The sequence below is a fragment of the Choloepus didactylus genome, chromosome 5 (genome assembly GCF_015220235.1).
Source record: "Choloepus didactylus isolate mChoDid1 chromosome 5, mChoDid1.pri, whole genome shotgun sequence".
Lineage (NCBI taxonomy): Eukaryota > Metazoa > Chordata > Mammalia > Pilosa > Megalonychidae > Choloepus > Choloepus didactylus.
The window spans coordinates 150,053,219-150,069,633 of record NC_051311.1 but is presented as its reverse complement, the minus strand read 5'-3'; the positions used below and the strand labels follow the sequence as shown (position 1 = coordinate 150,069,633).

Sequence of the window (16,415 nt, the reverse complement as noted above, 5' to 3'; positions counted from 1 at the left end):
CAGCATGCTTCAGGGTGAGTCCCATCAGGATGCATTTGCTTATTGCTAATGATTCTACCCAACAGTGTTTGGGGGGATGAGGGAGGAGGTGTCCAAATGCTATATTAAAAGGAAAATTTATAGTTTCACTTCAATTTATCCCACAAATTTTTCTGAGCATCTCTCTACTACATACCAGGCACTCCTGTAGGCCCAAAAGAAAACAAAGTACATTAAAGGCATCTGGGCTTCTACAGTAGTCATCTCTCTGCTGCATCTATTCTGCATGGTGTCCAGTATAGCGCCTTATGTAAATGGCATTCAGGAACTTATTTTGTAAAATAAAAACCCCATGGGGTATTTATGTTTAGACTTATGTAGAATCATAAATCACATCTCAATCCACACAGAGTATTCAGACGGACCACAGATAAATTCACTGTTCCAATGAGACAAGAAAGCAAATATAATGAAAAAGTTACGCTAATAGAAAAATATTCACAATTAAGATTAAGTGACAAAAAAAGTGGATTATGGAGGAACTTCCAAGGAAGATAGCAGAGTAGGGAGCTCCAGGACTCACTCCTCCTTCAAAACAGCTAGTGGACAGGCAAGAACTGTCTGAAACAACTGTTATGGGGCTCTGGAGGCTGGGGGAGCTCTGTATGGTTTCCAGGGAAGAGTGGGAGGAAGAGACCAAGAAACTGCAGTAAAGAACTATGAGCAGCTCTCTCCGCAGTGCTTGCTGGTGCCCATCCTCCACTCTCGAGGTAGGCTGCACCAAGATCCAGTCCCTGGCTGATTGTTGTGGACAGAGAGGAGTGTGGAAGTTCTCTTCCCCAAGAATAATGGGGGTCAAGACTGAGAACTAATCACACTTTTGATCCATGAATTCGGATCCCTGGGTCACAGCTTTGAGCTGCTGTTTCAGCCTGCCCTCGCTGCAGCAATGGTTCTAACCTCACTGCTGACAGGGGCATAGGCACTGGTAGCTTAAAGACATTTTGCCTCCTTAGGATCGTGGGGAACAGGTTGCTGAAGGGTACCATGTGCAGGGGAGGCTAAGAAAGCATGGCTTTGGGGATTCATCAAAAAACCCTTCTGATGTTTTTCCTGACCCTCTCCTAGGGCTCTTTGGAGCTGGTCTACACCCTCTTCATGGGTCCCTGGCCTTGTTTTGGCTGGGAAATACTGACTTGGGAAAGTCCTCTCCAGGATAACCCTCCTCCCAGAATTTGTCATCCAGTCAAAAGCAGCTAGAGGCAACAAAAGGAGTGTAAAGAAAACTACAGAGTCAAAACAAAAACAAACAGAACAGATCAAGATCCCCAAAGAAGGAACTGAGGAAAGGGAGCTTTCTCCTGAGGGTGAAGCTATTGTGCAAACACTGCAATATTAAAAAACTGTACTGCATATCCAGGAAAACAGTAAGACAAAGAAGAGCTGAAATAATCTGACTGGTTAAACACAGGCAATTCAAAAGTTCTAGGATAAGTTTAACTAAGTGTCAAACAAGAGCCTTAACAAAGCAAATCAACAATAAAACCCTAGGCAAGAGAGAAAAACTGACATACAGAGTAAAGTCATCAAGATAATCAGATGCCTAGACATCAGCAAAAAATTATAAGCCATACTAATAAACAGGAAGATGTGGTACAAAGGAACAAATTAAAACAATGGAGTAGATACAAAATTTAGAACAACTAATTAAAAACGGTCAAATAAAATCACTTCAAGGAGACAAAAGGAAATATGGCTAAAGAAATAGAAGAAATTAAGAAGACACTAGGTGAGCATAAAGAAGAGTTTCAAGGTATAAAAAGAAATGTTAACAGAAATTATGGGAATGAAAAGCAAAATACAAGAGATTAAAAATACTCCAGAGATATACAACAGCAAATTTGCACAGGCAGAAGAAAGAATCATCAAACTAGAAGACAGGACAAGGGAAATCTTACAGATAGAGAAAAAAAAAAAAAATGGAAAAACATGAGCATGGTCTCAGGGATTGGAACGACAGCATGAAGTATACAAACATACATGTCATGGGTATCCCAAAAGTAAAAGAGAGGGGAAAAGGTGCAGAAAGAATATTTGAGGAAATGATGGCCCCAAATTTCCCAACTCTTATGAAAGACAAATATACATGTCCCAGAAGCACAACTTACTCCAAACAGAATAAATCCTAATAAACCTACTACAAGACACATATTAATCAGAATGGCAAATACCACTGATAAAGAGAGAATCCTGAAAGCAGAAAGAGAAAAGCGACTCATCACATACAAGGGAGCCACACCTAGACTAACCGCTGATTTCTCATCAGAAACCATGGAGGTAAGAAGGCAATGATATGATATATTTAAGATTCTGAAAGAGAAAAACTGCCAGTCAAGAATTCTCTACCCAGCAAACTGTCTCTTTCAAAAATAAGGGAGAGTTTAAAATATTCAGAGATAACAAAAACTTTAAGAGTTCATCAACAAGAGATCTGCTCTACAAGAAATACTAAAGAGAGTGGTAGACGCTGAAAGGAAAAGACAGAAAAGAGAGGCTTGGAGCAGAGTGTAGAAATGATTATCAGTAACGATAATAAAAAGTGTAAAAAGAGAGACAAAAATAAATAAGATATGACATATAAAAGCTAAACGATAAAAAGGTAGAAGTACAGTTTTATAGTAATAACATTGAATGCTAATGGATTAAACTCCCCAATCAAAAGACACAAATTGGCAGAACGGATAAAGAAGTAGGGTCCAACTATATGTTGTCTACAAGAGACTCACCTTAGACCCAAAGACACAAATAGGTTGAAAGTGAAAGGTTGGAAAAGGTATTCCACACAAACAGTAACCAGAAAAGAGCTGTGGTAGCTATACTAATATCAGACAAAATAGACTTTAAATGCAAAACTATTATAAGAGACAAAGAAGGACAATATATTAATAAAAGGGGAACTCCACCAAGAAGAAATAACAATCATAAATACTTAACGCACCTAACCAGGGTGCCCCAAAATACAGGAAGCAAAAACTGGCAAAACTGAAGGGAGAAATAGACATATCACTAATAAATGTTGGAGACTTCAATACACAACTCTCACCAATAGATAAAATTTACAGATAGAAGATCATAAGGAAACAAAATTTGAATAATATGATAAATGAACTACACCTAAGAAACATACATAGAACACTCCACCCCAAAATAGCAGGATATACATTCTTCTCAAGTGCTCTTAGATTTTTCTCCAGGATAGACCACATCTTGGGTCACAAAACATGTCTCAATAAATATAAAATGATTGAAATTATACAAAGCATTTTCTCTGATCATATGGGAATGAAGCTGGAAATCAACAACAGGTGGAAAATTGGAAAATTCATAAATGTATAGAAATTAAACAACACACTCAAACAATCAGTCAATCAAAGAAAAAATTGCAAGAGAATTCAGTAAATATCTCGAGATGAATGAAATCGAGAATACAATATGTCAAAACTTATGGGATGCAGCAAAGGCAGTGCTGGGAGGGAAATACATAGCCCTAAACACCTACATTTAAAAAGAAGAAAGAGCTAAAATTGAAGACCTAACTGCACACCTGGAGGAACTAGAAAAGGAACAGCAAACTAATGCCAAAGCAAGCTGAAGGAAAAAAATAACAAAGATCAGAGCAGAAATAAATGAAATTGAGAATAAAAAAACAATAGAATCAACAAAATCTTCTTTGAGAAGATCAAAAAAATTGACAAACTTAGCTAGGCTGACAAAAACAAAAAAAGAAAAGAAGCAAATAAATAAAATTTAAAAATGAGAGGAGGGATATTACTTCTGACCCCACAAATATAAAAAGGATCATAAGAAAATACTATGAACAACTGTATGCCAACAAATCAGACAACTTAGATGAAACAGACAAATTCCTAGAAACACATGAAGAACCTACACTGACTAGAAGCAATACGAGACCTCAACAGACCAATCACAAGAGATGGAATTAGTCATCAAAAACCTCCCAACAAAGAGAAGTCCAAGACAAGATGGCTTTGCCAGTGAATTCTACCATTCAAAGAAGAATTAATACTGATCTTGCTCAAAATCTTTCAAAAAATTGAAGAGAACAATACATAATTCATTCTATGAAGGCAGAATCACCCTAACATCAAAGCCAGATAAAGATATAACAAGAAAAGAAAATTACAGACCAATTTCTCTAATGAATATAGATGCAAAAATCCTCAACAAAATACTTGCAAATTGAATCCAACAGCACATTAAAAGAATTATATACCATGATCAAATGGGCTTTATCCCAGGTATGCAAGGGTGGTTCAACCCAAGAAAATCAATTAATGTAATGTACTACATTAACAGAATAAAGAGGAAAATATCACACGATCATCTCGATTGAAGCAGGAAAGGCATTTGACAAAACCCAGCATCCTTTCTTGAAAAAACATTTTGAAAAATAGGAATAAAAGGAAACTTCCTCAACATGACAAAGGGCATACATGAAAAACCCACAGCTAACATGATACTCAATGGTGAAAGACTGAAGCTTTCCGTCTAAGATCTGGAACAAGACATGGCCCACTATCCCACTGCTATTCAACATTGTGCTAGAAGTTCTAACTACAGCAGTTAGGCAAGAAAAAAGAAATAAAAAGCATCCAAATTGGAAGGAAGAAGTTAAACTTCCACTATTTATAGATGACATGATCCTATATATGGAAAGTCCTGAAAAATCTACAACAAACTACAAGAGCTAATAAATGATTTCAGCTAAGTGGTGGGATACAACATCAACACACAAAAATCAGTAAGGTTTTTTCTTAATTACTTCATCGGATAGCTCATTATTAGTGTACAGAAACACTACTGATTTTTGTGTGTTGATCTTGTATCCCACCACTTAGCTGAATTCACTTATTAGCTAAAGTAGTTTTCTTTAATCAAGTATCTAGGAATACACTTAACCAAGGATGTAAAGAACCTGTACAAAGAAAAAGATGGAAACAACCGAAGTGTCCATCAACCAATGAATGGATAAACAAAATGCAGTATGTATATATACAATGGAATATTACTCAGCAGTAAGAAGGAATGAAGTCCTGAAGCACGTGACAACATGGGATGAGCCTTGAGGAAATAACGCTGAGTGAAATAAGTTAGACACAAAAGGACAAATACTGTATGATTTCACTAATATGAACTAATTAGAATATGTAAACTCATAGTCATTAAACTTAGCATATAGGTTACCAAGAGACAGTCTGAAGCTAGAGCATGGGGAGCAGTTGCCTAATACGTACAGAATTTATAACAACATTGAACTTAAATGTTTGGAAATGGACAGAAATGATGGTAGCTCGTAATTGGGATTACAAGTAATAGTGCTGAATTGTAGGTGAATATGGTTGAAAGAGGTTGTTTAGAGTCATGTATTTCACCAGAAGGAAAGCTAGAGGTTAAAATAAGGGAATGTAAAACACAGCAAACTTTGTGGTGGATGATGTTGATTATTAACACTACAAATATTAACAAGTCCTTTCATGAACTAGAGTAAATGTATGACACTATTATGAGGAGTTAATAATAGTGGTGAATATAGGAAAAAATGTACCTATTGCAAACTGTGGACTATAGTCTACTACAACAATTTCAGGAGGTAGCTACTATTATAATCCCCATTTTACTGATGAGAAAACTGATACACAAAGAAGTTAAGTAACATGCTTGAGGTCACGTAGCCAGTAAGTGGAGGAGGCAGGATTTGCATCCAGGCAGAGAAACACTAGGGTATGCACTCTTAAAACACTACGCCATCCTGCCCCTCAAGGAAAGATGGTGAGATCCGGACTGGACATATGGGCCATCCTTAATAAGTATCAGAAATAGCTTGGTTCTCCAGTGATGTGACCCAGGGTTCAAATCTCAGCTCTTCTCCTTACTAGCTCTGCAATCTTTAGAGCATCACTTAGACCCTAGGAGACCCAATTCCCTCCTGTGAAAATGGGGATTCTAATACTTCATTTACAAGGCAAATTGCAAGGTTTAGAGATAATGTAAATAAAGTCTCCAAGCCCAGGATCTGAAGTGTAGTAGGCACTCAGTCAATAGCAGCTAATCCTATAATTAATACACTAACTCTTACTGTATGGAGACACATCATACACAATATATAAGAAATTACAAAGCACATTATACTTAATATAAAAGGCAGGGTAAATTCTTAAATGGCATTTATAGAAAAATTATGGATGGTCAATGAATAAAGCTTTAAAACACTTTTACTCTGAAGTTCAAAAGCCTAATTACAACCTAGGTGGTTAGATGACTTCCATAAGGCATACTGTACCTCTTTGATGATTTTCACTCCCCTTGGATCCTTGATATTGACAGCTATGCTCTAAAAATTTTAAAATAATATATTAAAACACTATCATAAAGGGTTTCTTTATTCTGACATTTCTATTCAACAAAAAAAGTCATATCAGTCTCAAAGCAATTTTATTTGCTTCATGAAGAAACATTTAAATCATCTTAACAATTATTTTATTTGCAATTAGGATATGCTAGATGATGGCAAGGATTATAGTAAGTATTTCTCAAATGATGATAATGGGTATTGGACAATTAGCATTCTCCAAAAGAATAACCAGTGTAAAGAATCAAATGATTTCTTTTTCATAAAATATTTATTTCCATTATAAATTCTCATGAGATCTTTTAAGCTACTTAGTAGAGAAGGAAGATAAGTAAAAAGCTCTGTTGTTTCTATTTGATGACCAGTGACTAGATAAAACTTCACTTTATTTGAAATATTTATTATAGTTACAAAAAAAAAAAAAAGAAACCATGATTATATCAAAAGTTTTGTTACAAGAGAACTTAAAAAAAAAGGAAAAACAAGATGATAGTCTTACTTTTTTATTTCGGTTAACACTGAGAAAATAAGTACTTTCTGTCCCCACAAAAGGTGGCCCCCAAGTTCGTGTATCATCACCAACTCCTGCAAAGGATAGCATGAACTATTAATCTTTAATCTTTTTTTTTATCTTTATTTTATTTTTTTTTCATTTTTATTGAGATTGTTCAGATAACATACAATTATCCAAAGATCCAAAGTGTACAATCACTTGCCCCTGGGTACCCTCATATAGCTGTGCATCTATCACACTTAATTTTTGTTCAATTTTTAGAAACTTTTCATTACTCCAGACAAGAAATAAAGTGAAACATGAAAAAAGAAAAAAAGAAAAGGAAACTCGAATCCTCCCCTATCCCTAACCAACCCCCCTCAATTGTTGACTTGTAGTATTGATATAGCACATTTGTTACTGTTTATGAAAAAATGTTGAAATACTACTAACTGCAGTATATAGTTTGCAATAGGTATATAGTTCTTCCCTATATGCCCCTCTATTATTAACTTCTAATTGTATTGTCATACATTTGTTCTGGTTCATGAAGTGATTTCTAGTATTTGTACAGTTGATCATGGACATTGCCCACCATAGGATTCAGTTTCATACATTCCCATCTTTTGACCTCCAACTTTCCTTCTGGTGACATATATGACTCTGAGCTTCCCCTTTCCACCTCATTCACATACCATTCGGCACTGTTAATTATTCTCACATCTTGCTACCAACACCCCTGTTCATTTCCAAACATTTAAGTTCATCCTAATTGAACATTCTGCTCATACTAAGCAACCACTCCCCATTCTTAAGCCTCGTCCTATATCTTGGTACCTTATATTTCATGTCTATGAGTTTACATATTATAATTAATTCCTATCAGTGAGACCCTGCAATAATTGTCCTTATGTGTCTGGCTTATTTCACTCAGTGTATTGCCCTCGAGGTTTTGTTATCAACCCATTTTTTTTTAATATGGTTTTGTTCACTCACCATACATTCCATCCCAAGTAAATAATCGATGGTTCTCTGCATGGTCATACATTTATGTGTTCACCACCTTCACCACTATCTATATAAGGGCATCTACATTTCTTCCACAAGGCAGGAGGGAGAGTCAAAGAAGGTAGAGAGGCAAAAGAAAGAGGAAAAAAAAAAAATGACAGCTAGGAAGCAGCAAAAGGAAAAATAACCTTAAATCAAAGTAGAATAAAGAATCAGACAATACCACCAATGTCAAGTGTCTAACATTGCCTCCCCTATCCCCCCCTCTTATCTGCATTTACCTTGGTATATCACCTTTGTTACATTAAAGGAAGCGTAATACAATGATTCTATTAGTTACAGTCTCTAGTTTATGCTGATTGCATCCCTTCCCCGATGCCTCCCTATTTTTAACACCTTGCAAGGCTGACATTTGCTTGTTCTCCCTCGTAAAAGAACATATTTGTACATTTTATCACAATTGTTGAATACTCTAGATTTCACCAAGTTACACAGTCCCACTCTTTATCTTTCCTCCTTTCTTGTGGTGTCTCACATGCTCCCCACCTTCCTCTCTCAACCATATTCATATTTACCTTTGTTCAGTCTACTTACATTGTTGTGCTACCATCTCCCAAAATTGTGTTCCAAACTACACACTCCTGTCTTCTATCACCCTGTAGTGCTCCCTTTAGTATTTCCTGTAGGGCAGGTGTCTTGTTCACAAAGTCTCTCATTGTCTGTTTGTCAGAAAATATTTTGAGTTCTCCCTCATATTTGAAGGACAGCTTTGCTGGATATAGGATTCTTGGTTGGCGGTTTTTCTCTTTCAGCATCTTAAATAAATCACACCACTTCCTTCTTGCCTCCATGGTTTCTGCTGAGAGATCCACACACGGTCTTATTAAGCTTCCTTTGTTTCACCCTTGAGTTCCCGGAGACGTTGCTCGTATTTTTTCATTCTTTTCTCCATCTGCTCCTTTGCGTGTAGGCTTTCAGGTGTTTTGTTCTCCAGTTCCTGAGTGTTTTCTTCTGCCTCTTGACATCTGCTGTTGTATGTTTCCATTGTGTCTTTCATCTCTTGTGTTGTGCCTTTCATTTCCATAGATTCTACTAGTTGTTTTTTTGAACTTTTGATTTCTGCCATATATATGCCCAGTGTTTCCTTTACAGCCTCTATCTCTTTTGCAATATCTTCTCTAGACTTTTTGATTTGATTTAGCATTAGTTGTTTAAATTCCTGTATCTCAGTTGAAGTGTACGTTTGTTCCTTTGACTGGGCCATAACTTTGTTTTTCTTCGCGTAGGTTGTAATTTTCTGTTGTCTAGGCATGGTTTCCTTGGTTATCCAAATCAGGTTTTCCAAAACCAGAACAGGCTCAGGTCCCAGAGGGAAGAAATATTCAGTATCTGGTTTCCCTGCGGCTGTGTCTTAGAAAATTGCTCCAGCCTTTGATGCCTCAGGTCACTGTGCTTTTCTGCCCAGCAGGTGATGCCTGTTAGCCTATAATTCTTGACTGGTGTGAGGAGGTATGGCCGTGTTCCCCCAGGCTCTGGGGTCTGGTTCTGAATAGAAAGGGCCCCACCCCTTTCCTCCTAGAGAAGACAGACCCCCCAGGTGGAGGTCATTAGCATTTCAATGGTCTCGCTCTCTGTTTGTGCTGTCTCCACCCTTCCCCGAGTCACAGCCCTGGAAACTGAATATGACTGGGGCTTTCTCCACTGAGCCGAAAAAGAAACACATAGTCCCCTTCAGACCCAGTCCAAGGCAACCCTGCGGCTCTCCAAGGTCAGTCGTTATCAAAGCCTCTGTCTGTTTTTTGGGGATGCGTACCTGTAGTGAGCAGTTCATACTTGCTGCTTAAAACCCCAGTTGGAGCTCAGCTGAGCTATATTCGCTTGCTGGGAGAGAGCTTCTCTCTGGCACCACGAGGCTTTGCAGCTCAGGCTATGGGGAGGGGGTCCCATGACTTGGATCCTCAGGTTTTACTTACAGATTTTATGCTGTGTTCTCGAGCATTCCTCCCAATTCAGGTTGGTGTATGATGAGTGGATGGTCTCGTTTGTCCCCCTGCAGTTATTCTGGATTATTTACTACTTGTTTCTGTTTCTTTGTAATTGTTCCAGAGGGACTACTTAGCTTCCACTCCTCTCTATGCCGCCATCTTGCCCCGCCAATCTTTAATCTTTGAAACATGATGAAACATTTCAAACCAACAGCCTCACTCATCAGATACCATTCATAGGTACCTGAACAAAATCAGCTCAACCCATTAGAATCAGTAGCCTACACGGGGCCATACAAGCTTGTTAGACTGCCCCAGCTTTTCATCCGTTCATGGTTTTCACTAAACCTTTCCACTTCTCTTTCACTCAGCTCCATCCTTGAAAACCAAAATCCAGAAGAAAATATCCCACTGGCAGTCTTTAGGTTTAATAAAAGGCAAATAGGGGAAAAAATATTCAGTGTTTGGCAAGCAAGTTGTTCAGCTCTGGCATCGAATGTATAGAGAAAATGCTGAGTCTGCAAAAGATTTTTGCTAGTTATAATTTAAATCAGACTAACGATAAGGAGTCATGATGAAGTGGCATATGGGGCTAGGTAGAGAACAGTGATTTTAAAAAATCTATGAAAAATTTCTGTAGCAACAACAAATGAGAAAAGACAAAACGACTTTCTGAATAGCAAATGTCCACATTTAAAATATATTCTAGAGATAGATTTGTTAGCTTACTCCTTTCTGCCCGTGGATGAAGCTGAGGAGGCATCACTGAATTCTTTCCTCCCATTGCCTTCATGTCTAAGTCAGTCTACTAACAAGCTTAAACAGCTGTGGAAGCTTTTCATCGGAGGGTTAAGCTTTGAAACAACCGAGGAAAGTCATGAGCAATGGGGAACACTTACGGACTGTGTGGTAATGAGAGATCCAAACACCAAACACTCCAGAGGTTTGTCACATACTCGACTGTGGAGGAGGTGGATGCAGCCGTGAATGCAAGGCCACAGAAAGTGGGTGGAAGAGTTGTGGAACAAAAGAGGGCTGTCTCAAGAGAAGACTTTCAAAGACCAGGTGCCTACTTAACTGTGAAAAAGATCTTTGTTGGTGGCACTAAAAAAAGACACTGAAAAGCATCACCTAAGAGATTTTTTTTTATATATTTCAATGGTTTTTAGTAACATTTGTGCAACCAGCACCACAAAAAACTTCAGAACACCAATAAGAAACCCCATACCCTTTAGCTATCAAACCCCTCCAAAAAAAAAAATAAAAAATAAAAAAATAAATCATTGCTCCAGACCTAAGCAATCACTCATTTACTTTCTGAATTGATCGATTTGCCTATTCTTGAAATTGTGAATAAATGGAATAATACAACACAGGTACTTGTGACCGGCTTCTATCATTTAGAATAACGTTGTCAAGGTACATCCGTGTTGTAGCATACTTCAGTATTGCATCTCTTTTTATTGCCAAATAGTATTCTACTGGATGGATATATCACAATGGACATTCAGGTCGTTTCCACCTTTCAGCTGTTATAAATAACACCACTCTGATCATTCAGGTACAAGTTCCAGTATGCACATTTTTTGTTTTCTTTGGGTATACGTAGGAGTGGGACTGCTGGATCATATGGTAACTCTCCATTTAATTTTTTGAGGAAATGCCAGACTCTTCCAAAGCAGCTGCACCATTTAACATTCCACCACCATGGTTTGAGGGTGCCATTTTCCACATCCTCACCTATACTTGTTACCCTTATGGTTATGGCCTTCCCTGGGGGGGGAGGGGGAGTGGTATCTCATGATGGTTTTGATTGGCATATCCCTGGTGGCTAATGATGCTGAGCATCTTTTCAGGTACTTACTGGCCATTTGTATATCTTCTTTAGAGAAATGTCTAATCAGATCCTTTGCCCATTTTTAAATTGGCCATTGGTCTTTATTATTTTAGATAACAAGTCCCTTATCAGATAGATGGTATGTAACTATTTTCTTCCATCCATGGGCTGTCTTTTCACTTTCTGGATAGCATAAAAGTATCAAATGTTGGTGAAGTCCAATCTATCTATTCTCCCTTTCTGTTTTGCTTTCCCAGCCTGTTTCTGAAGGGTAGCTGATCCCAGAGCCCAGCCTCATTTCTCCGTGCTGTGACGCTCAGGTCACGGCAGCAGCTTCATGGCTGAGCAGTTTTGTGTACAGAGGCTGGCACTAGACCTCTGAATTCAAATCCCAGCTTACTTCACCGGTGACCCTTGGGCCAGCTACTTAACCTTCTGTGCTTTGGACTCCTTATCTGTAAATGTGGATAAATAATGATTGTCTCACAGGTTGCTGAGGCTCAAATAAGTATACTCATGTAAAGAGCTCAGAACAGTGCATGTCACTGTGTAAATTCTGCTATAGTAGAATTATTGTTGAGGTGCTGGCTACAGGGCTAGGATACAGTCTATTTTTGTTGTCACTATCCAAGTACTTCCACTCTAATGACATGCAAGGTGGGCACTGTTCCCCACGTTTACCAAGTGAAGCCAGGAGGACCCAGAGAGCATGCCCGGGCTCCCCCATTCCTGGCATCCCTGACGATCCTGCCTGATTCTTTACCTCCCCACCCCCTCCCGTTCCCCGCAGGTTCCCCCGCCAAGTGGCCACCCCCCACTAAGCCTGGTGAAGGGGCTCTCTACCCAATGGGCCTGACCAAGGCCCTGGGCCGCCTGAGTGGCACCTGGAGTCGGGGGACAGCCGGACAGGCGATGAGGAGGAGGCCGGGCCAGGACTGTGCTGCAGTGGGTGGGCGCCTGCGCAGTCGCCGTCGGGTCGGTGCCACAGGCGCTTTGTCAAGAAGGACCCGCACTGCAACATGCGCTTCATGAAACTGGGCAGCCAGGGCACATGCTACCTAAGCGACCTGTTCACCACGTGGGTGGACATGCACTGGTGCTAGATGTGCCTGCTCTTCTCCTGCTCCTTCCTGGCCTCCTAGCTGCTCTTCGGCCTGGCCTTCTGGCTCACCACCTCGCTGCACGGGGACCTGGCCGCGCTGCCGCCACCCACGCCCTGCTTCTCGCAGGTGGCCAGCTTCATGGCCGCCTCCCTCTTCACGCTGAAGACGCAGATGTCCATCGCCTACAGCCTGCGCCGCATCACCGAGGCGTGCCTGGCCGCCGTGGCCGCCGTGGTGCTGCAGTGCATCGCGGGCTGTGTGCTCGACGCCTTTGTGGCTGGCGCCGTCATGGCCGAGCTGGCCAAGCCCAAGAAACACAGCGAGACACCCGTCTTCGGCGAGAACCCCGTGGTGGCGCTACGCTATCCCCGCCTCTGCCTCATGTGGCGCACCGGCAGCCTGCGCCGCAGAAGTGAGGTCCACCAGCGGGCACAGCTGCTGCAGGTGCAGTGGCCCTAAGAGACTATTTTGAGCAGTATCGGAAAATGGAAGTGATTGAAATCATGCTTGACCCAGGCAATGCTAAGACGGAGAGGCTTTGCTTTTGTAACCTTTGACGACCATGACTTTGTGGAAAAGCTCGTCATTCAGAAATACCATACCGTGAATGGCCACAACTGTGAAGTAAGAAAAGCCCTGTCTAAGCAAGAGATGGCCAGTGCTTCATCCAGCCAAAGAGATCGAAGTGGTTCTGGACACTTGGGTGGTGGTCGTGGAGGTGGTTTTGGTGGGAATAACTTTGGTCATGGTGGAAACTTCAGTTGTCGTGGTGGCTTCGGTGGCAGCCGGGGTGGCAGTGGATATAGTGGCAGTGGGGATGGCTATAATGGATTTGGCAATGATGGAAGCAATTTTGGAGGTGGCGGAAGCTACAATGATTTTGGCAATTACAACAATCTTCAACTTTTGGACCCATGAAGACAAGAAACTTTGGAGGCAGAAGTTCTGGCCCTTACGGTGGTGGAGGCCAATACTTTGCCAAACCATGAAACCAAGGTGGCTATGGCAGTTCCAGCAGCAGCAGTAGCTACAGCAGTGGCAGAAGATTTTAATTACTGCCAGGAAACAAAGTTTAGCAGGAGAGAAGAGCCAGAGAAGTGACAGGGAAGCTACAGGTTACAACAGATTTGTGAACTCAGCCAAGCACAATGGTGGCAGGGCCTAGCTGCTACAAAGAAGACATGTTTTAGACAATACTCATGTGTATGGGCAAAAAAACAGGAGGACTGCATTTGTGACTATTGTGTAATAGGTTATTTTAGTTTCTGTTCTGTGGAAGGTAGAAAGCACTCCAACAAAGGGTTTTAATGTAGATTTTTTTTTTTTTTGCACCTATGCTGCTGATTGCCAAATGTAATGGTACGATATGACGCTGAATAAATGTGTCTTTTTTTAAAATGTGCTGTGTGAAGTTAGTCTATTCTGAAGCCGTCTTGATAAACTGCCCCAACAGTGTTTAGATTTCCTTCAGGGTGATACCAGGTTCCATTCAAAATTCATTTACAATCTTAGAAGACTGTTTGTAAGCAGAGAAGCCTTTTGTCTTCAGAAGCCTTGGTGTAGAACTGACAGTTACTGTATTGTAGTATAAAGAGTCACCCAAGCAAACTTACAGAATTTCATTTGGTTATAAAAATGATTATTGGCACATCCTTCGCAATACATCTAAATTGAAAAGAGGTACCAGATGAAGTTATAGATGGGAAATAAAGCTTTTGTATCATCCATTGTCATGTGTAATCAATAAACAATTTAATATCCTCTTTAAATATATATATATATATATTTAGAATAAAATTTTAGTCACTTAGATCTTATATCAAAGTAAAAGTATAAAACAATAAAAACATAAGTATTTTACCCTGGGGAGTCTATTTCAAAGGATTCTGAAATATATTCAGGTTTGATTCAAAGACAATGCTACAGAGTTACAGAAAAAGTTTTCTTTGAACAAAAAGCAACTGGCTATTTTTTTTTAAATAGTTTTATTCACATAGCATACAATCCATCCTAAGTGTACACTCAGTGGCTCCTGGTATAATCACATAGTTTTGCATTCACCACCACAATCTATATGAGACTATTTCCTTACCCCTCCCTTATATCTCCCTTTTATTGACATTTAGCTTTGGTATACTGCCTTTGTTACAATTAATGAAAGAATATTACAGTGTTACTGTTAACTATAGACCTTAGTTTGCGTTGTGTTTTTTCTATATACCTTCCCATTTTTTTAAAAAAAAGGGCCTATAACGTAACATATTATTAACTTAAACATATTATTAACATAAAAATAACATGTTTTCAACCAATTTGCAACTTGATGTCTTAATTCCTTATTAAGATTTTCCAGAAGAAAAAAACAGAATGATTCATCCAGGACCTGATATTTAACTTCAGTTACATTTTTTACATTATGTTTACGGAAGATGTTTTCATATTTACACACAAATGCTGTATATAAGTTCTTTAATATATTATGGTGTACTGTAATGGTGCTAATTATTAGCATCAGTTTTTGAACAGTGGTGAATTTATCAAGTATGTGGACTGTTGCACAAAAGGATGCATTGTGTTTGATTCCCCAAAGATTCATTCAATAAGCACTTTACTGAGTGTCTGTTGCATGGAGGGTGCTCAATTCAGAAAAAAAAAGCAAGCCTTAGTCCCTGCCCTTAAAAAGCTTAAGTTCTATGGAGAAGAAAGAAATACTAATAAAATCTATAAAAATGAAAAGATAAAATGCACAATTAAGCCTGTGGAAGACTCATTAACTCCATATTTAAGATGTGGGTAAGACAGTCATATAAGGGTGCATGGACAGAATGGAGAGAATGACAGTTTAGCAGGGCCTTAAAAAAAAAAAAGAACTGAGTAAGCCAGGCAAAGAAAAGGGAAAGGAAAAGATGGCATATTTCAGGTAAAGAAAGTATTGTGCTACAGGCCAAAGAGGGAAACAGCACAGAGCAGTGAAACAGCAAGAAATACAGTGTGGGGGAGCACTGGGTCTGTGCATGGAGGCAGAGGGATCTTGTTCGAAGGCAGTAAGAAATTGTGTTGGAGAGGAAGGTGGGTTTTCACTTCCATTGTAAGGAGTTTGAACTTTATTCTGAAGGCACATGAGGGCCATCAAAAATGCTTAAGGAGGGAAATAATATGATATAATCTGAATAATAGGAAAGTAACTGGAAATATCTGGAGGATGGCTTGGAAAGAGAGAGAACAAAAGCAGAGAAACTAATTAGGGGAGTATTTGTATTGTCCATTCAGGTTGTACATGATGAGGCATTAATTTAGGCAGAAGCAGCAGAATGGAAGAGATTTGCTCTTTTTACAAGAAGCAAAGCAGACTGACCTTGGTGATTAGATTGGTAGTAGTGAGGCATGACTAAGGAAGGTAGGCAAAAGAAAAAAGTGTGGTAAATGATAGACTTTTCTGGAAAATGGGAAGAGACTGTACGGCTATAGAAAGTAATGAAGTTCTGAGGCATCCAATGTGAATGAACTCTGAGGACATTATGTTGAGTGAAATAAGTCAGAAACAAAAGGACAGATACTGTGTGGTCTATGATGTCAGTAT

General features: G+C 39.3%; 1 protein-coding gene and 1 pseudogene across 7 annotated transcripts in view; one reads left to right on the top strand and one right to left on the bottom strand.

Annotated features, from left to right (window-relative positions):
• SUGCT (succinyl-CoA:glutarate-CoA transferase) overlaps positions 1–16,415 on the bottom strand; it is a 769,056-nt gene that overhangs the window by 722,020 nt on the left and 30,621 nt on the right. For all 7 annotated transcript variants that reach the window (XM_037837131.1, XM_037837129.1, XM_037837134.1 and 4 more), the window contains 2 exons: positions 6,909–6,994; positions 6,341–6,391 (listed from right to left, as the gene is read on the bottom strand). In XM_037837131.1, coding sequence (XP_037693059.1) covers positions 6,341–6,391; positions 6,909–6,994 — 137 coding nt within the window. The remainder of the gene's footprint in view (positions 1–6,340; positions 6,392–6,908; positions 6,995–16,415) is intronic.
• LOC119534792 lies at positions 12,579–13,294 on the top strand (annotated as a pseudogene).